Raw genomic sequence first — 22,650 nt, 5'->3', positions numbered from 1 at the left:
AAGAGCCATGATGGCAACCGCATAGAAAGGCGCTGGATGTAGCATATCCAGTAGAATAGCAATTATTAGCTCAGCATCAAGCCAGTGTCGATGATGGTGCCTCTGAAAGGTTCATGCATGTCGCGATGGGCTGGCCAGACAACCATGCTTTGTTTTGGTCCACTTGCTCGCTACTAGACGATACAAGCGCGTCAATCATACTATGCTTTGAACAGACTGGCACGTCAGAAGAATGCCGGGGTCTGGGATTCGCAGCTAGTCGATGTAGCGTCAAGGATAGGGGGGGCAGAGTGGGCTGTTGCACGGCAGTGTTTCAAACTGTGATCCTCACAAGAATTGCCAAGCAGTGAGCACAGTGTAGGGCAAACTCTGACTGCCTGCTTTGAACTTCAGAGGCTGCGCGTGGTGGTTCGGTAGGACGAGGTGCGGGCTGTAGGCAATCACTTCTTGACCCATGGCCGGGAGCAGCGACACGGAAGATTGCATAATCCTCGAGGACAAAATCTCTGGCGAGGACGTGCGTGCCAAAGCGTCCAGGCGTCTTGTTTGAGAGAGGCTCAAGAAAGCCTGGTGCACAGTCCTAATGCCTCTATCAGATGGCATTCGCCCGACTTCTGCCCTTGGGGACGAGTTTGCGGGAATGCCATTACGTAGTCTAGTACGTAGTTACCGCAAATTGCCGTTTGATACGGGAAGGTCCTCTCATTTAAAGCTACCCGATCAAGAAGGGTGCCAGTACGGCATTGCCGTCGGGAGTGACTGGAGTCGTTGACCATGGCAGTGCAAGCTTCCTTGACTCAAAGAACATGCGAAGACTCGAGAGTCTAACTCGGAAGTTTGGTCGTACGAGGCAGCCTACATGTGGCCGACATGTTGACGGCAAGAACGCAGCCGAGCATACGCATCAAGTGCATTTGTAACCATTGCATTATGTACAAGTACAATATCGTTTTCTCAATGTGACCGGGCGTCTTACAAAGCTGGGTTCACCAGAGATGAATGGATGAAGATCGGCAGCAGCACTGCACGTGATGTCAAGTGGGACTCACGACACGTGATAATGCATCCTTTCCTTGCGCCACGGGCAGCCACTTCACACTTGACGCGCTCTTCAGTGGGTCCCACTTTCCCGGCGGGGACCGCCCCTGCTAGCGCCACAGGACACGCTCCCCCCACAGAACCGCGACATTTGGCTCGGGACGCGTTTTTGTTTATGTACTTTGCATCGAGGAAACCACAACAACGCCGACGACATCCTTGTGATTCCTCTCACCCTGCGTCGCCAACTATTTCCAATCTTTGACTTGCTTTCGCATCATCGTGGCACACTCCCTACGCCACTCGTTACTATTGCGATCTTGCGCAAAAGCGCTCCTTGCCACTCGACCAAGGGGCACCTGGATTCCAGCTCCATATCCATGTTCCACTTTGTACCCCGAGCATCCGCTGTCGATCAACTCTCGTTTTGCCGTTGGAAGATTCTGTTCGATATCTGTAGTACACTCCAAGATGGACTCAGATGAGTCGGCGTTCATCTCCGAGGCCGAGTCTGATGGCTTCGTCCCTGAGCCTGTAACTGTAAGTCTTCGCGCGTCTCAAGCGCATCCGATCTCCCAACAACAACATCGCCGGCCTATCAGCTCACCATGAGCTCCCTGACCCTCAGCACCTCGTCAGACCTGCAAGCCTCTGTTTCTCCCGACAATCGGCTGACATTGCGCCCGTGACAGAAGAAGACCAAGGCTGCGGCTGGAAAGAAGGCGCCGGCGCCGAAAGCAAAGAAGATGACACAAAGTACCCTCAAGGTCAGCAAAAAGCGGCCCGCCCCGGAGAATGACGACCAAGACGACGATTCGGCCGATGGCTCTGGCTTTTCCAACACTCCGCCCAAGAAGCAAAAGAAGGCACCAGCCGTCAAAAAGTCTGCAGGCGCCCCCTTGGCCGAGCTTGAGAATGACAGCATGGCGATTGAGGAAACATCAAAAATCCCGACCAAGAAGAAGACAGCGAGCGAGACATACCAGAAGCTCACCCAGCGTGAGCACATCATGCACCGTCCCGACACATACGTTGGCTCAATCGAAAAGACCACACAGACGATGTGGGTCTACAACAAAGAGACGCAATTGATGGAGTACAAGGAAGTCACGTTCGTGCCCGGTTTCTACAAAATCTTTGACGAGATTCTTGTGAATGCTGCGGACAATAAGCAGCGTGACTCGACAATGTCGCATATGAAGATCACCATCGACAGAGAGCAAGGCGTCATCAGTGTCGAGAACAACGGCAAGGGTATCCCTATCGTTATGCACGAGAAGGAAAAGATGTATATTCCCGAGATGATCTTTGGTGTCCTCCTTACAGGTGCCAACTACGACGACAACGAGAAGAAGACTGTCGGCGGCCGAAACGGTTATGGTGCCAAGCTCTGCAACATTTTCAGCAAGGAGTTTACTCTCGAATGTCAGGACAACGAGAATGGCAAGAGATACAAGCAGACATGGACGGATAACATGCTTCACGTGACCAAAGCAAAGATCACGTCGAGCAAGACGTCTGATTTTGTGCGGGTGACATTCAAACCCGATTTTGAGAAGCTCAACATGCCCGACGGTATCGACGATACGCTAGAAAGTCTACTCTTGCGACGTGTCTACGATATGGCAGGCACGGTTCGTGGCGTCAAAACGTACCTCAATGGCGAGCATATCAAGATCAAGGACTTCAAGTCGTACTGCAACATGTACGCCAAGGCCATTGCCCACACGAGAGCTCAGGAGGAGGGTGTGACCCCGGTGACGACGGTCGAGATTGATGATGATAAGGGCCATCCCCGGTGGGAGATCGGCTTCACGGTCTCGGACGGAACGTTCCAACAAGTCTCGTTCGTCAACTCCATCGCCACCACCTCAGGAGGAACACACGTCAACTATATCGCTGATCAGATGACAAATGCTCTACTCAAGCAGCTGAACAAGAAGGCAAAGGGGCATACGTTGAAGCAGAACCATCTACGAAATCACATCTTTGTGTTCGTCAACTGTCTCATCAACAATCCTACTTTCAACTCACAGACCAAGGAGCAGACCACTACAAAAGTCAGCCAATTTGGTAGCAAGTGCGAGCTCAGCGAGAAGTTCCTAAAAAAGATCGCCGCATCCGAGGCTTTGCAGAACATTATGGCTTTCGCAGAAAAGAAGGCCGACAAATTGATGGCAAAGAGTGACGGCAGCAAGCGCTCACGAGTGAGCAATGCCAAGCTTGTCGAGGCTAACTTGGCTGGCACCCGCCGTGGTCACGAATGCACATTGATCCTGACTGAGGGTGACTCCGCCAAGGGTCTGGCCGTCGCTGGCCGTGCAATTCTCGACCCCGACCGCATCGGTGTCTTCCCCTTGCGAGGCAAGATGCTCAACGTTCGCGATGCTACTGCGGACCAAATCTCCAAAAATACGGAAATTCAAAACATCAAACAATTCCTGGGCCTCAAGCACAAGGCTGTGTATACCGACAACAGGAGTCTGCGCTATGGCCATCTGATGATCATGGCTGATCAGGATCACGATGGTAGTCATATCAAGGGGCTTCTCATCAACTTTCTACAAGTCATGTACCCCTCCTTGCTTCAAGTGCCAGGCTTTTTCCAGGGCTTTATCACGCCCATTGTCAAGGTGTGGCAAGGCTCTAACCCCAAGAAACCTTTGCGACTCAAGTCCTTTTTCACTCAACCACAGTACGAGGAATGGAAAGAAGCCCACAGCAACGAGCTCACCAAGTGGCGAAGCAAGTACTTGAAGGGTCTGGGTTCATCGACCCCTGAGGACGCCCAGATCTATTTCAAGGACCTTGACAAGCATCTGAAGCAGTTTCAGACTGTGCAGCCAGGTGAACCCGAGCTCTATGAGCTGGTCTTCAGCAAGAAAAAGGCAGATGCGCGAAAGGCTTGGCTGGGAGAGTTCGTGCCGGGCACTTACCTCGACATGTCCACATCGGTCATCAAGCATGCGGACTTTGTCAACCGAGAGCTGATCCTTTTCAGCATGGCTGACAATGTGCGATCTGTTCCATCTGTCCTGGATGGATTCAAACCAGGTCAGCGCAAGGTCATTTACGCTTGTTTCAAGAGGAACCTGGTCAAGGACACCAAGGTCGTTGAGTTGGCTGGTTACGTTTCCGAGCAAACCTCGTACCATCATGGTGAAGCATCCTTGCATCAGACCATCATTGGCCTGGCGCAGAACTTTGTCGGTTCCAACAACATTAATTGTCTCGAGCCCAGCGGCACCTTTGGTTCCCGTCTCGCTGGTGGTTCTGACGCGGCCAGTCCCCGTTACATCTTCACCCGACTGTCCCCCTTTGCGCGCAAGATCTTCAGTCCATTGGACGAACCCAATTTGAATTACCAATCGGAAGAAGGCGTGACTATCGAGCCGGATACATACTCGCCCATTCTACCCATGGTTCTGGTTAACGGTGCTGATGGTATTGGCACCGGTTGGAGCACCAACATCCCCAACTATCACCCAATGGACATTGTCAACAACCTCAAGCGACGCATGGGTCGCCTTGATCCAGACAACACGGAGGAGGCTCCATTCGAATCGATGACGCCCTGGTTCCGCGGTTGGAAAGGTGTTCCCGAGCCCGCCGGCCCTGACCGCTTCAAGTTCAATGGCGTTGCCTACAGAGATGACAGGAATCCAAACGAGATCATCATCACGGAATTGCCCATCCGCGTGTGGACCGACAACTTCAAGGCACAGCTCGAAAAGATCATCAGCGGGGATGATGGTCCCAGCTGGATCAAGGATTACAAGGAGTTCAACGATCATCAGACCGTACACTTTGAGATCCAGGTAGATGACAAGCACATCGACAAGGTGATGGAGGCTGGTCTCTTGGAAAAGTTCAAGCTGCAGAAGCAAGTCGCCACGTCGAACATGGTGGCATTCGACGCCGAAGGCCGCATCCGCAGATATGAAAAGGTTGAGGACATCTTGGACGCATTTTATGTCCACCGTTTGCAGATGTACACCGAGCGAAAGAAGCACTGGCTGGATGTCTACCACCGCGAGTTCCGCAAAGTGACCAATCAGGCTCGTTTCATCCAAGAGATTATCGACGGCAAACTAGTCGTTGGGAAAAAGAGGAAGGATGTTTTGGTCAAAGAGCTTCGCGACCGTGATTACGAGGCCTTCCCGAACGGCGTCAACCAGAAGAAGAAAGATACTGAGGACGAGATGAACGAGTCTGGCGACGACGAGAACGATGACTCCTCCGAGAAGGGAAGTGCCCGTGACTATGATTATCTTTTGTCGGTAAGTACCACGTCTGCCTCCCACTGTAGCGAACCTTGACTGACACGCTCTAGATGCCTATCTGGTCACTGACTGCCGAACGCCTGGCCAAACTCAAAGAGGCCATGGGCAACAAGCAAGCGCAGCATGACGAGCTGCTGGCGTTGAGCGAAAAAGACCTCTGGTGCCGTGACCTCGACGAGTTCGCCGTGGAGTGGGAGAAACAGGAGACTCTTGACGCTCAAATCGCGAAGGACATCCGTAGGACCGGTCGTCGTGTTTCAAAGAAAATTGGCGCTGGTCGTGGCAAGAAAGCCAAGGATGAAGATGATTATGAGCCGGAAGCCAAGGCCAAGTCAAAGGCCAAGAACAGCAAAGCGGCGGCGGCTGCGCCGTCCAACACGAAGAGCGCTCAGAGGTTTGCGGAGATGTTTGGCAGTGGCAAGACCGCTGTCAAGAAGGAGCCCAAAGCAGAGCCTAGTGCCGCCCTTGACGGATTCTCTGACGACGACTTTGCGGCGCTGAGCCGGACCAAGCCATCATCCGCCCCTACAGCCAAAGCCGTGGTGAAGAAGGAAACCCCGGCTTTGTCGCTGTCGGAAGATGAGGAAGAAGAGCCGTTGCCGCAGCCGACACGCAACAAGCGCGTTGCTGCTTCCAGAGCCAAGACGTTCATTAACCTCGACTCGGATAGCGACGAGGATAATGACATGATGCTTGGGGACGTTGGCGCGATGGTGAAAGGTATCGGCAAATCGGAGCCTGAGTCGAGTGGTTCGGGAACTGGCACTGGTAGGCTAAGCCTGCACGCAATGAGCAGGCCCGAGCCGAGCAGCGGCCCCAGTGGCTCCAAGCCCAAGCCCAAGCCCAAGCCCAAGTCATCGAAAGCGTTCGATGAGGACAGCCCGGACGACACCAACTACGAGATGCTAGCCAAGTCTTCACCGTTCAAGCCCGCAAGCAAGGCCAAGGACATTGACGAGTTCCTCTCCGACGATGACGACGAGGAGCCGGTGATTGTTTCAAAGGCTGCACCCAAGCCGAAGCCCTCGGCTTCCAAGGCGGATGCTCTGCCAGTGGTGAAGAAGGCCCGTGGTCGCCCTGCAGGAGTGAAGAATAAGGCCGCCAAGGAGCCGGCTACGAATCCAAGACCAGCGCCCAAGCAGACCACACTTTCGCCCGCAGCCAAAGCCTACGCATTAAAGAAGTCTGCGGCTAAGAAATCTATACCAGTAGACGATAACGAGGATGACGATGAAGATGTGGCCGACCCTGAATCCCCAGCCCCGAGACCTGCGGCACGTGGGAGACCGGGCCGGGCTGCTGCAGCGAGGAAGCCAGTGATCATCGACGAGGATTCGACCATGGGGCTAGACGAGGATGATGAGAGTGATGACGGGTTCGACATGGATGATAATGAGGACTAACCTTGAAGAGGTTACGTGGCGTCAGGGGCGTTCTATTCAAACAGGTTGTACACTTGACTCGAGATATCTAAAGCTTTTTAACGCATGCTTGATGCATGAGGTTTCTACCTACTACTGGACCCTGGTATCTGACCTTGACACAAGGCAATGGAAGCTAGGTGTGCTATCTTGTTTGCCACTCATGAAGCCCTTACTTGGGTACAGGGTAGCCTCCAGTCTTCGAATGGTGGGGGTGGGGCAGCACAGATAGTTACGATGGTTGCCAAAAGCTTCCCCCAGCATCCGGGTCAAAGGTTCCATCTACTACTCAGTCAACAAACCACCAGCTTGCCAGAATGGACCTTTTAGATACGCCCCAGTCGCTATCGTCACTACTAGAAGCCACCGAGAAACAACGAAGTGATCTCGAGTCACGCGCAGACGCTCCCTCCGCCACCTATGCTGCCGATGTCGAGTCCACCATCGCCCTGCATCAGCAGCTTCTCGAACACCTCGCTGCTGCTTCCATCTTCTCCGTCAACGAGACGCTCGAAGATGTTGCCACATCCGAAATGCCCTTTATGCTCACTGCATATTACATGGCTGAGCTGATGGAGCGCGTGTCCGGGCACAACAAGCCCAGCGAACGGGTGCAGCACCTGAAGAAGACGAAGAGGATATACGACCTGTTCCTCAACCTCGTCGAATCATACGACCTCGTCGAACCACCTTACAGCAAGCTCCTAGACAGATATCGCGAAGAGGACGATGAGTTTGGGGTGGTGCCGCGGGGCATGGACATGTCTGCCAAGCGCGACACAAAGATCGCCGCCTTCAAGGCCGAGAAGCAGCTCAAAGACAAGCTCGAGGCACTGCGCCAGAACCCACGCTATCTACAGAACGGAGACGAGGAGGTCATCAGGGAGGTCTACCTGACCAACGTGGCGTACCGGATACACAAGACGTTCCACGCGCTGGACTCGATCAACCGGGAAATCGACCTGTTGAAGGCGGCGCCTGATGAGCCAGAGTCGCGGCGGAAGGAGATTGAAGAGCGTGACGACGACACGAGGCTCGACGGACCCATGCGCATGAAGCCAGGTACGGGGGGTCCGTTGCTGTCCAAGGCCGGGAAACCGCTGCAGCCGTTCACGCTGCTGGGCGCCAACGCGAGGGGGGAGCGCACAAAGGGGGTCTTCCGCTCGGGCCACAGCCTGCCCACCATGACGATTGATGAGTATCTCGAGGAGGAGAGACGGCAAGGCAACATCCTCCAAGGCGGGGAGGAGCCGAAGAAGGTCATTGATGAGGATGACTACGAGGCGATGGACAGGGAAATGTACAAGGCCCGAGAGTGGGACGAGTTCAAGGACAACAATCCCAAGGGCTCGGGGAATACGATGAACATGGGCTGATAATCATGTGCCATGAGTTATGCATGCATGGCGTTTGGGCTTAGGTTGGTTTGTATAGTTGTGCTCTGCGTAACAGTCGTCTTGTCGTGATAATCAGGGACAAGAACCATGGCCCTCGCTCTTCTTCGACCTTGTATACCAAGTTCTCATCGTGGTTTTCAAAAAGATTCCTAGGGTTTGCACACGCTGTTCTAAGTCAAACCAAGGTGTGAGACAGAAAAACGCCATTCGTCGTCGGATGTTGGAGATGAGACTTGCTCCCCCTTCGCAGTCGAGTAGGTGGCAGTAAAGCCATTGCTGCTATCACTTCTGCATCCTGGCCTCCTCAAATTCCTCCAAGCTGTCGTCCGAGTCCGAATTCGCGCCGAGAGCTGTGGTATCGTCGGAGTCATCCACCGAGCCCACCATGAGTTCGACAGCCTGCCCCATTTTCTGGTGTTCAGCAGGGATCTCAAACCGCGCACGACTGTACTCGGGTTCCATGCCCGAGGTGCTCTCCGATGCGATGGACGAGTCCGCTACAATGACCTTTTCCGGGCGGTAGACTGTCGAGATACTGTCGTGAACGTCCACAGACCCAGCTGTTGTGCTGCCCTCGATATTGAAGGCAGTGATCTCGTCTAGGAGTGAGCCGGACAGGCTAGGTGGTCCGGAAGGGATGGTGCACCCAGTATGGTAGGCCGGGCCTGGACCATTGGGGCCCATATCCGTCGGCGGTACGTATGATTCAAATACGCCTCCCGTACCATCGTTGTTCCCGCCAGCCCACAGCGGCAGAAACTTCAACTCATTATGAGTGAGTCCTAGAAGGAGATGTCTCGTAATGCTGAGCTGGGGCATGGCATCCTCATACCCTAAATCTCCGCACTTCCATGACTTCACGGTTGGTTTCAAGGCATCCACGACCTCGTCTGCGAAACGCTCCATGTCGAGCAAAGGGGCGACCAGGCGTATATTGTGGGAGTCGGACACCGGCTCGTCATACCTAAAGAGATTTTGCCACCCTTCTCGGTGCCGTCTACCTGGCTGCGCCTGAATGAGCTTATCTAGCTCCTGCACGACATCAGCGAGCAAGGTGCTGAAGTATTGGCGGCGAGAGTCTGGGTACAGGGACGCCAGCCTGGGGTACGTTATTTTCAGCCGCCGTTCCAATTCGTTGTAAAAGGAAGGCAGCAGGAGCCTCTGTGTTGAGTTCAGGGTCGGCATAATTTCCTGTATTGGTCTGAAGGCCTGGGGCGTCAAAACGGAAGCACGGTCTTTGTCCCACTGAGCATGCGCTTCGCTACCATAGGTACCACTTCTGGCAAGTGTCTGGACCGCAATGTTTGCCTTGTGTACAAGGGCGTCCATCAGCCCACAAAGCGCCTTCTTTGCTGCGTCGAAAGTGCCGTCATCCTCGAGCTCAAGAAGCCTTTTAATTTTGTGGAGTTTGGCCCACTGAGGTATGTCGAGATGATCAAAGAGAGAGGAGCTCTTTAGCCAGGCAAAGTTGCTTTTGACACGTTCAATGAAGGCTCTGGCGGCATGTTCAATGAGGTTGCTCTGCTCGTCGTCGCCGATCTCGCGCTTCCGGCGGCCAAAGATCGTCAACCGGGACCGGGTCGTCAGGCGACTGTCATCCGCAGCTTCTTCTAGGGCCAACTCGTTGACTAATATCCGATAGGCGGCCAAGGTGATCTGAGGCAGCTGGAGAGCGAACCCAATTTCGAAAGCTTCCTCGGGGAGAACCTCAATGAACTTAGGGTTGGATAAGACCCAGCCTGCAACTTGGGTGTTCACCACCGAGGGGCAATCCAAGATCTTGCTGATGCCAAACATGGTCCAGACGCGGGCTGCCGAGTTCAAATCTGCTGGCTTGTCCTCAATCATCATAAACAGGCGAATGATGCTGTTGCAGTGGCGGAAAGGGCAGTAGTCTGGGATCTGGAACCACGAGGGCGTACTGATCACTTCTGTGGCACCACGCTCGCGGAGTCTTTCGAGATCTGAGACAGATGGCGGTAAGGTCGGCGGTGATTCCTCAGGAAGTAGATCAGCCTCTGTCATGCCAACAGATTCCAAGTATAAAGCACTCTCTTTTCGGCTCATGTCGAAGATTGTGGTGCTGACAAGCCTCCTTTGTGCTCGTTTCTGGTCGGCCAGATGGCGGTCTCTGAAGCAAGAGCAAAGATCGTCGTGCCCACGGACTAGTTGAGGATTAACACCATGAAATGAATCTGCGGACCACCAGTCCATTATGCCCTGGGGGAGGGACAGGCTCATCATCTGGAAGACGAGGTCGTCACCTTCGACGGGTGGCGTCATGTCCAGGAAGTAGCGTATACCCGGATATTGATCGGGATCGAGCTTGCGCCGTCGTCGAACTCTGGCTTGATAGATTTGGTTGTGAAGCATTTCTGGGAACTTGCTATCCCTCAGTGCCAGGAGCTTCTCCGAATGTACCCTGAAGCTTTGATTGCATGGGGCAACACCGATGCAAGTTGTCGCTGGTCGACTGTCGACTTTCGTCTTCGGGACGTCAACGAAAACGAGTACATCGCCCTCGTCCAAAATGATGTGAGGAAACTGGATCGTGTCATCGGCTGCTGGGCGGGCACTCTGCTCGCGTAGCTTGGGAATCGTAGTGGTGCGGCTATTGTGAGACTGGACTTGATTGAAGCCATCGTTCCCCCCGCTAAAATCAGATGCATTGTACTTTCGCTCCCAGAGAGACAGTTGAACATCGTCTTCCAGAGATGCCCTCAAGCCGTCGTCCACGGCAGCCGTGTTGAGTGGCAGCTGCCCTGTGCGGATGAACTCTCGAGTCTGGGACTCGGTCAACTCATAGATTGATGGCGCGTCTTCGTACGCTTCGTTCGAACATTGTCCAGGTCGCGCATCCTGCACACTCGTGCTAGCCTTGGGTATGGGTTTCGTTGCGGCGGTACTGCCACCAGGTTCTTGCAGCTCTTCAGCCGTTGCCATGGAAGCGTCGGTTGACCATGCTGGGCGCTCAGGCGACTTCCAGCCGTTGTACGTAAGACCGGGGTCTGGCATAGTATAGCAGCAATGGGTCAGAATAGGAAGCGGCGGGGGAGCGTGTGAAAATGAGAAGAGGCAATATGCTGACAGCCAGCCGAAGCGAAGTTTCAAATGCCCATATGGGTTGCTGCCTTTGTGATTGATGGGGCAAACAAGACACGCCGAGTCGATAGTATGAGTCAGATAGCGTCACACGAATGTGATGCAAAGATGTGAACGAGGGTGAGAATTCGTTTCTGCGTGCAGACAGATGATAGGCACCTAACTGTACATGCTGATGCTGAGCCGTGCTGATACCGCTGCCAGGCTTGCTAGCATGGCCATCGGGGATGTTGGACTTGGGGAACTGGCCCGTCCCGTCCACCCCGATGAGGGAAAGAGCAACCAATCTGCCTGTGATCAACATCAGCGGCTGCTGGGAAAATACCTCCTCCGCAGGCTCATTCCCAAAACTGGACCATCGTCGCCAGTCGATCTCTCCGGGGCTCCAGGCTTGACAAACTCCACGTTGCCCAAACCAGGCATATCACACGCCCCGGATGACTGGAGTACGTACCTACCAGTCGACAGACTTGGAGTGTTGCGAGGCTGCGCAGCCCCCGCCTGCGTGCATGTCTAGCGGGCCAAAGGGTAAGGTATCATCATGGGTATCACGTTCCCTTCAGGGCCGTACTGAACAGCCCCGCAAGTTGACTCATAGCGAATTTAGGAAGGCAACTCAACTGTGGTGCGCATCTTCTCGAATTAGATACCAAGCGAGGTGGTCGTACATGCTCTGATGCGCACAGTCTTGCCAAACGCCAAACCCCATATATGCTTCTGCCGTGCCGGGTGAACATGCACCAAAACCATGCAACGAAACGCCTTGCACCCCCCCTTGGAGACCGCGGCTCACATGGAGCTCCCTCGTCTGCCGAAGCCCTCATCGCCACCGGCCTCATCGTCAGACGAGTACACCAGTCGCTTGCCTTTCCCTTTGATGTCCTTGGGCTCTTTCCAGCTTCGCCGGCTGACGGGCCTCTTTCCGCCCGCCTTGTTCGGTGTCGTGTCGCCCTTGGCCCTTTTCGCTGGCTGAGCCTTGGATTCCGTGTCGGAATAACCCCTGGTAGGCGGGCCCGATTCTTTCATTGCGCGCACCTCCTTGATGATGTCCGCAAAACCCTCCTCCAGCGTCTTCATCCTCGCCAGCACCAGGCGCCCCATTCTGTCACGGTCCGCGGCGTCAATGTTGCCGGCAACGCGCCTCTGGTTGTCCTTCATCATGGCCATGGCCATTTGCGTCTGGAAGCTGCCGGCCATACCACCGTGGACATCGTCGTTGGCATACCGCAGGCTGGTGTCGCCAGACAGTATGCTCATGTCGACGGACGGCAATCTCCGTGCGTCGCGCGGCCGGTTGCGGGGATCGATGCTCATCAAAGCCGTCCGAGTGATGCCGCCATTGTCAGTCAACCCGCGCGGTGCGGTGACTGGTCGTGGCTGGGTGGCCGCTGCCGCGGTCTGTCTCTGGGGCGATCGTCGCCGAGGCGATGCGCGTTTCCCTGGCGTCTTATCGCCTCCACTGCGCCCACTCTGACGACCGCTACCTGTCTGGTCCGCCCTTCCGTTTGAGGCCGCCGAAGACGAGCTGTGGTCAGCCCTCTGGGCTTGTTTCACCTCGCCAGGGTTGTAGAGTATCGTGTTTGTGGACATTGTCCGGCTGTGCATGCCCGCGCGGCGTGGAGCGGCCTGTCGAGGGGTCGCCGGCACGCCGCGTTCAGAAGAGCCAGCAGAAGATGCCAGCTTCGCGAATCGGGATGTCACAGGTGCCGTAAAGTAGTCCCCCTCTGGATCGGCCTGCGATACCATCGCGCCCTTTCGACTGCTAACCTCATGCGTAACGTTGTCTTCCTCGTCCTCGTCGTTCGTGACGAGCTCGTCGTCCCCATCGGCGTCCGTATTCTCCTTGTAGTCGGGGGCCATGAGCACGACATCCTTCCTCAGTGGTCTCCGGGGGAATGTCGGCAACCCTCCGACGTTCGACATCAGATCAGCAGGGTCGCTTGCTGTGGAACGAACGTCGGACATGTGCCGCAGTTGCGAAGGGCGATCACGACCAGCACTCAACCTGCGATGCCAGTCTGGCACGGCCCTGCTGTCCATTGTGGGCCAGTTCGTTTGCACGGCGCCATCCTCATCGTGCTGATCCATCCAGTTTCGAATGGCAGTCTGCGCCTTCTGCCTCTCGTTCCTGCGCTGCGTTCTCAGCGTAGCAGGTTCAGGCATGCGTCTGAAAACTTCCTCCAATGCGCGATCCTTCTGGAATCCCGCCACCGACTCTTCCCTCACTCTGACGTTAGGACTGAACATGGCGCTTCTGCTAGCAGCATCGATGAACGCAAGGGTCCTGTCGCGTCCACCAGAGCTGTTGTCAATGAGATCTGTGGGCTCAAACACACTCGTCGCAAGCCAGAGCCTCTCATACAGGTAGATGCAGAAGAGCACTGGAAAGTGCGTGATTTTGATAATGGTGCGGTTGAGCCACACAAACTCTTTGAGGGGCATACAGTACCTCAGGGGCATGAGCAGCCAGGCAAAGATGTTGCTTGGTGCGATGTAAGAGAACAAAGCATCGTTCTTGACCATAGAAATTGTGTTGATAGCAAACAGAAATCTACAATGATTAGCTTCCGGTGGAACACGACGCAGAAGGAGTTCACATACTGATGCTCCTCGGTCGCGTTGGAAGCAATGGCCATGAAGGAGTTGGTGAGTACCGTAATTAAGATGGTGCTGTGAGTTGTAAGCAACAGTTAGCGCTCGTGGGAGTATTGGAGACTTACACGACCAGGAAATGGCAGATGAACAGGAAAAGCACGAGCAGCCCCCGTCCGAGCCAGTTGTATGTAGGCCACCTATCCACGTCAGTGAACAGCTCGGTCACCAGTCTCGTAAGCTCGCCGCCCAACTTACACATCCCATGCAGCAGGCGTGAAGCCCATGAGCAGCTGGAAGATCTTGAATGCCACTTCTCCCCCATCGTTCTTGTTGTCTGAAAGGACGAAGAAGACGTAGAAGCCACTGCACATGATCAGGACCAGGACAAGTACGGCCACCAGATCGACAGCCATGAGTCGGAACGCGATCAGGAGCTGCGAGAAGTACTGGTAGTGATCTAGCGCACTGAAGATGCGTGGCAGGAGTAGAATGGCATTGGCGGCTAGCACATCGTACGCCATGTCGTTCCAGTGATGCGGGTCAGCCATGAAGACGCCGTAGGCGCGCATGCAGTAATACACAATGAGCAGCACGAGGATGCCCAAGTCGACCAAGTTCCATACACTCATGACGAAGAGCGCAAAGCCTTGCTCGTTGAATCCGACAAGCTCATCCAGCATGAAGCCGGCGCTCCAGAACCAGAACACGAGCTCCAGTCCTGTGATCTTGGTGGATCGCTCGATGAGGACGGCGAGGAAGAGCCCGATAAGGATGGCCAGTGACAGGGTAGACAGGAACGATCTGTAACGGGGCACGCGCAGGCGAGAAAGCTTCAGCATTGAGGCTTGCCGCGGGTCGTAGAGCATCACTGTCCGCCTGCCCGGTGGCACATGTGGGTGTGTGTCTTTGGAAGATGCTCTGCCGATCAAGGGAGTCGTAGCACTGGGCTTGCCCACCCTGCCGTTCAGGGTCCGGGAAGGGCTGTTGGGCGGTGCTCGATGCAGGCTGTCCGCAGCCGAGTAAAACGTGACAGCACCACTCCAGATAGCCTCAAGCTGCTGCACGACCACGGGATGAGCCAGGAAATGCTTTGCCGACGCCCTGATAGCAACTTCCAGCGTGGAGGTCCGAGATGGGTTCAGTCCTCCTTTCTTCGAGCTTGCTCCAATCGCGAGGTCGCTTGACGAGAGACCCGGTAAGCCTTGTAGAGGATGGAAATCATACGCCAGTGCGTCGATGAGTTCCCTCGTCGAGTACTCCTTGAGTATTTTCAGAGCCAAGAGCTCGCAGACTTTGGCTCTCGTGTGGCTCGTGCCAGCATTGGCGGCGTATCGCTGAGCCTCCTTGGTGAACTGCAGGCAGTTGGCCATGAGAGCATATATCGTAGCACGCGTGAAATGTTGAGTGCGTATTTGACGCTGCATCGGCTTGACGAGGAACTGAGATACTTGCGGGGACCTCAGCTGGTCCCAAGTCAACGAGGTTTCGGTTCGAGCGATCACGATGATTCGAATAGCGTGGGTGATGCTGTACACGGGCAGAGAGTCTGCACATGGTTAGCGTCTCTATTTGCATTCCCAATATCCAATTCATACCTAAATGGGACGCAGAGAATAAGGGCAAGACAGGCAGCGCGTCCCTTTGACCATCTTCGTCCCCTTCGTCGTCCAGGTCCTCGTGGGGATCTTCATCTGGGAAGCGGCTGGGCCGGCCAAAAGCGCGATGTCCCTGGCCTCGCTCGTCCTCTTCCTCCCCCTCCTCCTCCTCGTCATCGTCTTCTTCGGCTTCCGTAAAGTCTGCGACAGGCACTCGAGGATTTCGTTGCTCGAACGAGGGAGAGATCCCAGGGCTCTGGGACCCGACGCGAGGTCTGGCAGAACGCGGGCGCAGAAAAGAGGATACCATTCTGCGAAGAGATGGAATGAGAGATCTCTACCGTACCTGCCGGTGGTCGAGACGCGTATCAAGACGCCATGAGGTCAAACAAAAATGAACAGAAAGGAGTGGTGGAAAGAGACAGGTCTGTCGCGGGTTGTTGTGTCCTTCCTTGGAAGAAACACAGACAGTGGGGTGTGGGAAATGATCTGGGGATCGTGACATCCACTAGTGGTCGCGTCCTCCAACAACTTGCGAAAGTGTCCAAATCGACCTCGCTTGCCCGGAGGGGGGGGGGAGCGGGTCACTAATATTGCACGTAGCACGGGGTAATAATAAGTCCAAGATCAAGCATGCGTCTTTGTTGATACAGTATGGTTGAACCTGACACCATGAGACCAAGAATTTCGTTGCAAGGTTGCCATACCTTGATCATTGCTCGAGAGATACCAGTCTGCCCAGACGATCCCTGGGTCAAGTGATTGGCTTCTTGAGCGCGATGCAGACGAACCAAATGGGCATCTTGAGCGCATATGCGCGCATGTCATGACGTTGATCCGTGATGCCAGTCTAGACTTGTCGAGCTTGCTGTACTCCGTACGCATGACACTCTTAGATCGTTGCAGGTCGCACATGTTGTGGGCCTCTGCATGCCAAATTGGAGCTGTTCTATGGACGACAATCAGGGTTGTCTCGGTCGTGCAGGCGTTGGAGTCGGAGGGAGGTTTTCCATTGGAGAATATTTCAAGGCTGATGCGCCTGATGAGCCTTCAAGATGAGGATTAGCTCGCAGCCGGGGGGGCTCTTGTCGTGGGGTCACTCATGATAGGCGTTGCCGCGTTGGAGGGGTGCCGCTCGATTAATACGCCTCTGGTCACATTCACGATTCATTTTTCAGGAGGCGCTCGTATGGGGAACTGGGTGATAAGAAATTGGCTTCATGATGAGTTCGACCGAACTCTAGTCCGCTGACTTTGTCTACCAAAGGCGGTGCGCGATCGCATCAGCATCAGCATGCCCTGTACAAACGTGGGGGACAAGGTGCCGTTATAACTGGGCCGATTGCGCCCGGTCCGTTCGTTCATGCTAGGGCAGCCACCCATCCGTTCTTTTCGTGCGACACCCTTCTTGCCCGAGTCAGAAGTCGGTGAAGGGTTCCTGGAGCAGTGATGGCAGGGCGATACAGACCAGAGATAACGCTAATGGTGCCGGGTCCCTTTGAAGAGGACGATGAATTCGCGAAAAGATGGATTTCGGTAGCCACTTTACCCTAGGTCCCAGAGCACATATTCAGCGACTTTGACGAAGCGGTGTGCTTCGTTCTGCACGGCAGTCTAGATGCAACTAAAGCTCCCGAACCAAGAATCACAGCATCAGATGACTTGCAGCAATGCATCGAAAACCTGCATGCTTTGGTCCTTGGTGTCTCCTCGCGCGGATGTGACTTGTTGATGCGGGATGTGGCTGGTGTCCTGGTATCGATAGCTAGCGCCATAAAGGCGGGGACTGTTGGAAACGCGTCGGCTCCAAGTGCACCGGATGTGCACCGAAAGGGTTATCGATAAGTCTAACGCTGTGTTTTAAGTGGTCGACCCCTGCGTTCCGTAATGATGCTAACGCCGGTCTGGGCCAACCTCATTGATGTTTGCCAATCCAACGGTCAAACGACGGGCGTCTCCAATGTTCCGAACTGCGATTACCGGCGAAGTTACGTAGTTTTAATGCTACCCAGCTTCATGCCTGGTTCCTAGATACAGTTCATGGCCAATTTCACCAATGTTCGCTCGGTTATGACAATAATTTTACCTCGCCTTCGCTCAGGCGCATAATGGGCGGCAGTCGACATGTGTGGATTCGGGGACTCAGGGGAGCGAATAGGCTGGCGGTTCGCGCCCCCGGCGAGATTAGCATCGTCCCCAATCGCGTCGTTAGCACCGGCAGCCGCCATGTCAGAGCAAACGAATCGTGGTTCATAATTACCCCTGGCCCAGGCATTGATAATAGTTCTTCAATCAAGCGCGCCTGGTCTCGTTTTTGAAGCCTTCCTTGCTTCCGCCTCAGATCGGCCCTCCGTTCAACAAGGTCTCGATCTTCACTACTCCGCAATCACGCGCCTTTCTCTCAATTCCTCCTCGACGTTGCGGACCACCGCCCCAAGTGTGCCCTGTCTGCCCGAGACAATCACTAGTAGTTGGCTGCGACAACGTTTCACTTCTACCGAGAGGTTACTTCGCATTCTGAGTTTCGTCCCACCAATCGGTAGGACACACGTTGTGATTTCAACGTGGCTGCTCCTCCTGCCTTTCTTGCCACCCTGTGTTGACAGCGGCTCGTGTTTTTGGTCAGGTCTGAGATTAGGTGCGACATTGCATTTCCGTCACATCGAGGCCATCTAAAAGTCGGCGGTAGCTCGACAACGGCCCTGCGACCGATAGCAGACACCAACAGGGCATTTCCAGCTCTAGCCAGGAGGAGTTTGCCGACCTCTCCTGCCAACGGGCCCCAGCGCCTCTCTTTGCCTGAACATGGCGTTCCAAGACAAGCCAAGCAACAATGCTACTACGTTCCCCGAGCCAGAGTCGCACACGGCCGCAGCTGACCTGGCCGAAACACCGGGAACGACTCCAGCGGCAATCGAGAAATCAGACGCGGCAGATGCAGAGACGCCTAAGTTAGCACACGACTCCATGGTCACCGTGCGATTGTCTGAGCCGCCGGCTCTAACGTTGGACACCAAAGCTACGTTAGACGACGACAAAAATGAGAAGCAAAGAAAAGATAGCGTGTCGACAGATCGATCGCCAGTTGCGGAAAGAGAGAGCACTGGAGGGGAAAACTCTCAGAAGCGCTCGTCAGCCGAGTCTAGGGCAACGCCCGATTCCAGCCGCACATTAAAAGACGAATTATACAGCGGGGAGGAGGATGGTGACTCTCGCAGGTCCTCGGACGCTGATTCTGTCAATTGGGAGGAGCTTGAAAAGACGGAGGATGCGCAGACCAAGGACGATGAGACGGATAATGTGGGTTGCCCATACGACTCCCTTGGACTGTTTGTGAGACATTTTCTTATACTGACGTGCCGTTGCAGTCCACCACACTCCTATTGCAGCAACTGGAGCAAGAAAACGCGAAGCTGGCTACGAATCCGAAGACCGTCAAAGTCCAAGTTGCGCGCGACTCGAACGCGAGGAGACCTCGTCCACCGTCCATGGCCCAGCTTCGACAAATGATAGATGGACCGACACCATCTGCTCTCCGCTATTCAATGCTTCCTCCACCGCCCATGACTGACCTCGAATTCTGGGCAGCGTTGGTCAAGGACTACCAGCAGACTGCTGGTCGCCTACCAACACTGCTCTCAAATAAAATACACAAGGGCATCCCACCCCCGTTGCGAGGCGTGGTATGGCAGAGCATGTCTGGGGCTCGCGATGCGGGCCTGGAAGAACAATATGAGAAACTCAGCGGGGAGTCGAGTCCTTACGAGCCCCTGATTGGCAAGGATCTTGGTCGAAGCTTTCCTGGAGTTGATATGTTCAGGGACCCAGATGGTGATGGCCAGCGCATGCTAGGTCGTGTACTCAAGACCTTCAGCCTGTACGACACGAAGATTGGCTATTGCCAGGGCCTCGCGTTCCTGGTCGGGCCCCTATTGATGCACATGCCTGACAAGCAAGCATTTTGCGTCTTGGTTCGGTAAGCAGGACTGTCTACACGAGGGTGGGTTATCGGCTAACCATTCTGGCAGTCTGATGGAGCGGTACGACCTCCGGACGTGCTTCCTCCCAGATCTCTCGGGCCTCCATGTTCGCATTTATCAGTTCCGGGAACTTTTGAAAAGCAACCTGCCAGAGCTCTCAAAGCACTTTGAGGATCTTCAGGTGGACCCTGCGTACGTATCACAGTGGTTCCTCAGTTTTTTCGCCGTAACCTGCCCTCTACCGATGCTGTTCCGGATCTACGATGTCATATTCGCTGAAGGTGCCCCGGAGACACTCATGAGAGTGGCGCTCTCATTGATGCGCAAGAACGAACAGCGACTTCTAGCATGTACCGAGCTGGAAGATGCGATGCAATTGTTACTATCGCGAGGCCTGTGGGATTGCTACCATTACGACGCGGAAGAGTTCGTCGATGACTTTGTCAGCTTGACAAGCGAAGTGTCAAGAGAAAATCTGGGCCAGTTGGAGCAGGGGTATCGTCGATCGTTGGTCGTGGCCACCAACGCCAGTCGCACATCAGACACGACAAACGCTGCGTCGAGGTTTCTGGGCCGAATATGGGCTTCGTCGACAATTGCGCCCAAATCGAATACTACCTTGAGCCCGGGCGCTGGTGCCTCACCCCGACCCCTGAGCATGTTGCGACGCAGCGCATCGAAGCAGAGCCTTGCATCGACTCTGAACTCGATAGAAGCCAGCTCTTCAAGCGTAACAAGCTCAGCCTCGACCGAAGCCTCCCTCATCTCCCGTGACTCTTCTCGGATGGACGACGAAGCGTCGGTTCTGGAGTCAACGCCCGTGGGCAATAAGACAGCAAACAGTACGAAAACCGTCGACGAGCGGTTATTGCATAATCAGATTGAGGATCTTTTGACCGCGATGGGCGAGCTCCAGCGGAGTCACACCGTACTGGCGAACCAGCTGCAGCGTGAGAAGGACGAAAGGCAGGAGGACCAGCAAGCAGTCCGGCCACTGCTCGATGCCCTCAAGCAAGAGGCAATTTCAAAATCAGCAGTGGACGAGAAGCTGCCGGCGAGCCAGGACGGCGAGGTAGAACTACAACACGACGTGGAGGAAACGGCGACGGACCTTCCTGCGTTGATCGAGCAGGTTCAGGCTAGGTTCCCCGACCAGGAATGTGAGGACCGCGAGTCAGTTCTGCAGTCCAAGACAGAGCTGCATGAGGAGCTGGTGAGCGCCAAAGACCAGCTGGCCGTCTCGGCGTCGCAAACGCAGGGCCTGAATCGCCAGATTCATGATCTAAGCACAGAGGTCGCTTCGTTGAAGGATCAGCTTCGCGAGAGCCATGCCCACGTTCGCCTACTCCACCAAGACAAGCACCGTCTAGAGCATCAAGTGCAGAAGCTGCGCACGACCAGCGTTGCCATGGAGCCCAGGCGCCGAGAGGCCTCGGACATGTCGAACGTCAAGGGCCACAGCGGCGGGCTTAGGGAATTCAAGTTGGCGCGCAGCAAGTCCACTCCTTCTAAGGCTGGGGGCTTTTCAAAGCGTCTTTCCTCCCTCCCTGCACGGCACGAGTCTGTCATCTCAATGACCTCCACGGCAGGGCCAGCGACACCGACGGCGCCGGCCGCGGAGCTGACGGTGCCGCCAACAGTCGCGGAGCACGAGGCACTGCTTACGGAGCTTGCGATTTCAAAGACGGCTGAAGCAGTGGCACGTCAGGAGGCTGATGAGGCGCAGCAGAAGCTGGAGGCCTTCCGCAAAGCATGCGGCGTTGCGCCTGGCGAGATACCTGCCCTGCCGTCCCCAGGGATCAACCCTATGACTGCCGCGGGTATGTTTGGTCGCCTCACCGGACAGACGGCTATGACGCCTCCGGCGGACACAGCAGCGAGGCCACTCGTCGGATCGCCGAGCGGATCATCGACAAGTGGCGGCGGGTTCTGGGGATGGCGAAGATGAGGAAGAACTGACGTGAGGATGTTGCGATATGTAAAAGGCGTGTCAAGGCTGAATATAACGTTGGAAACGACTGTTTTCTCGCGAGGACACGACTAGGAAGGGGGCCGGATTCTTCTTTTCGTGGGTGTAAATAAAAGGGTTGGGATATATACCATTTGAACTTGTTCAATAGCGTTAGTGGCGTTTAGGGGAGCATGGCGTCAAGAATCAAGTATGCTGAACAATATTTCTTTCGAGTTGAGCAGATACATATGGGCTTATCCTTGGTAATGGCCAGACGCGCCTTGCATTTACTCCCGTGACTGCATTGCGGTGATACAGGCTCAAGTCCGTTCGATCTCCGCTCGATCACATGCCAAAAGGTAGTCCCTTAAATGCGTATTTTAGTACCCTGTGCAGAGGAATAGCCGTCCAAAAGCACTCAAGATGACAGCTTAGCCTCAACTTCATGTTCACAATATGCCATGGCTCTGCAGATGACGTGTGGATTGATGCTTACTTCCTGCCGGGTGTCTAGCTACAACAGCACTGATCAATTGCGAGCACTCAAGGTGTCTGTTGCGTATCTCGGTGGGGGCGTGTACCTGCAGGGATTTTGAGATCTACGCCATGCAACGGGACTGCTGATAGACTATGCACTATTTGTACGAGATGACCGGAGCGGAGAGTTCTCCAAAACATTTGTGAAGCTGTAGCTCGTTCGCCAGTACATCTCTAGACTAAATCGAGGGGCTTTGGGAGGATAGCACGTTGCGCAGGGCACTATCAGGTGTCGCACTGAGCTGGGTACGGGGTGACGACAGAAGTCCAGCCAAGTACAGACCCTCGTGCATGAGGGTTTGCTGCCCAAGGGATGTCGCTTGGCATGCACAATCCCTGGATAACCCGATCATTAGCGTGTCCTGAAAGGCACAAACGCTATTTCATCAAGGATGGAACTTGCATAATCACAAGCTATCGTACGTAGCAGCAAATGCTCCGGCAGCGAAACGGCACCCGCGCGCGATAAGGCACTGGCTGTGGCTGAGAAGCTGATGGAGGGGACCCTGATCTGATGTGATGAGCTTTCGTCCTTGATATGTCGCAAAGCCATGTGTGAAGCGATTCTTTGAGCTCGCACAGGAGAACGGGGCAGAAAGTTGCTGTTGATGTCATGTGCGTGCATCTCCAGTCGCGACGGCCAAATCGCGGTGGTGAAACCCTGTTGTGAGGTCGAAGTTTTCGGCGTGGTGCGGTTTCACCCCTCCATGGGTGCGTCATTGCCCAACTGCTGCGGGCTGTTGCTGCTGCA

General features: G+C 54.9%; 4 protein-coding genes across 4 annotated transcripts; 3 read left to right on the top strand and 1 right to left on the bottom strand.

Moving 5' to 3' along the window:
- Positions 1–1,509: 1,509 nt before the first annotated feature.
- J7T54_006807 (DNA topoisomerase-like protein) lies at positions 1,510–6,724 on the top strand (the record flags this gene model as incomplete). The annotated part of the gene is made up of 3 exons (XM_051507549.1): positions 1,510–1,578; positions 1,731–5,318; positions 5,372–6,724. 3 exons carry the CDS (start codon positions 1,510–1,512, stop codon positions 6,722–6,724), a joined length of 5,010 nt encoding a protein of 1,669 aa, XP_051366021.1.
- Positions 6,725–7,059: 335 nt separating this feature from the next.
- On the top strand, positions 7,060–8,118 carry J7T54_006806 (uncharacterized protein; the record flags this gene model as incomplete). The annotated part of the gene is made up of 1 exon (XM_051507538.1): positions 7,060–8,118. One exon carries the CDS (start codon positions 7,060–7,062, stop codon positions 8,116–8,118), a length of 1,059 nt encoding a protein of 352 aa, XP_051366020.1.
- Positions 8,119–8,421: 303 nt separating this feature from the next.
- J7T54_006805 (Calcium channel YVC1) lies at positions 8,422–15,741 on the bottom strand (the record flags this gene model as incomplete). Its single annotated transcript, XM_051507527.1, has 7 exons — positions 8,422–11,147; positions 11,401–11,528; positions 12,035–13,792; positions 13,843–13,911; positions 13,962–14,033; positions 14,092–15,382; positions 15,432–15,741. 7 exons carry the CDS (start codon positions 15,739–15,741, stop codon positions 8,422–8,424), a joined length of 6,354 nt encoding a protein of 2,117 aa, XP_051366019.1.
- Positions 15,742–18,236: 2,495 nt separating this feature from the next.
- Positions 18,237–21,359, top strand: J7T54_006804 (Protein of unknown functionlike protein; the record flags this gene model as incomplete). Its single annotated transcript, XM_051507516.1, has 3 exons — positions 18,237–18,731; positions 18,800–19,407; positions 19,460–21,359. The coding sequence occupies 3 exons, from the start codon at positions 18,237–18,239 to the stop codon at positions 21,357–21,359; spliced, it is 3,003 nt and encodes a 1,000-aa protein (XP_051366018.1).
- Positions 21,360–22,650: the final 1,291 nt, after the last annotated feature.

The sequence above is a fragment of the Emericellopsis cladophorae genome (assembly GCF_022114955.1).
Source record: "Emericellopsis cladophorae strain MUM 19.33 chromosome Unknown NODE_2_length_1295279_cov_118_880017, whole genome shotgun sequence".
Taxonomy (NCBI): Eukaryota; Fungi; Ascomycota; class Sordariomycetes; order Hypocreales; family Bionectriaceae; genus Emericellopsis; species Emericellopsis cladophorae.
Note: the sequence above shows the minus strand (reverse complement) of the source record. Positions and strands in the feature narration are given on the sequence as shown.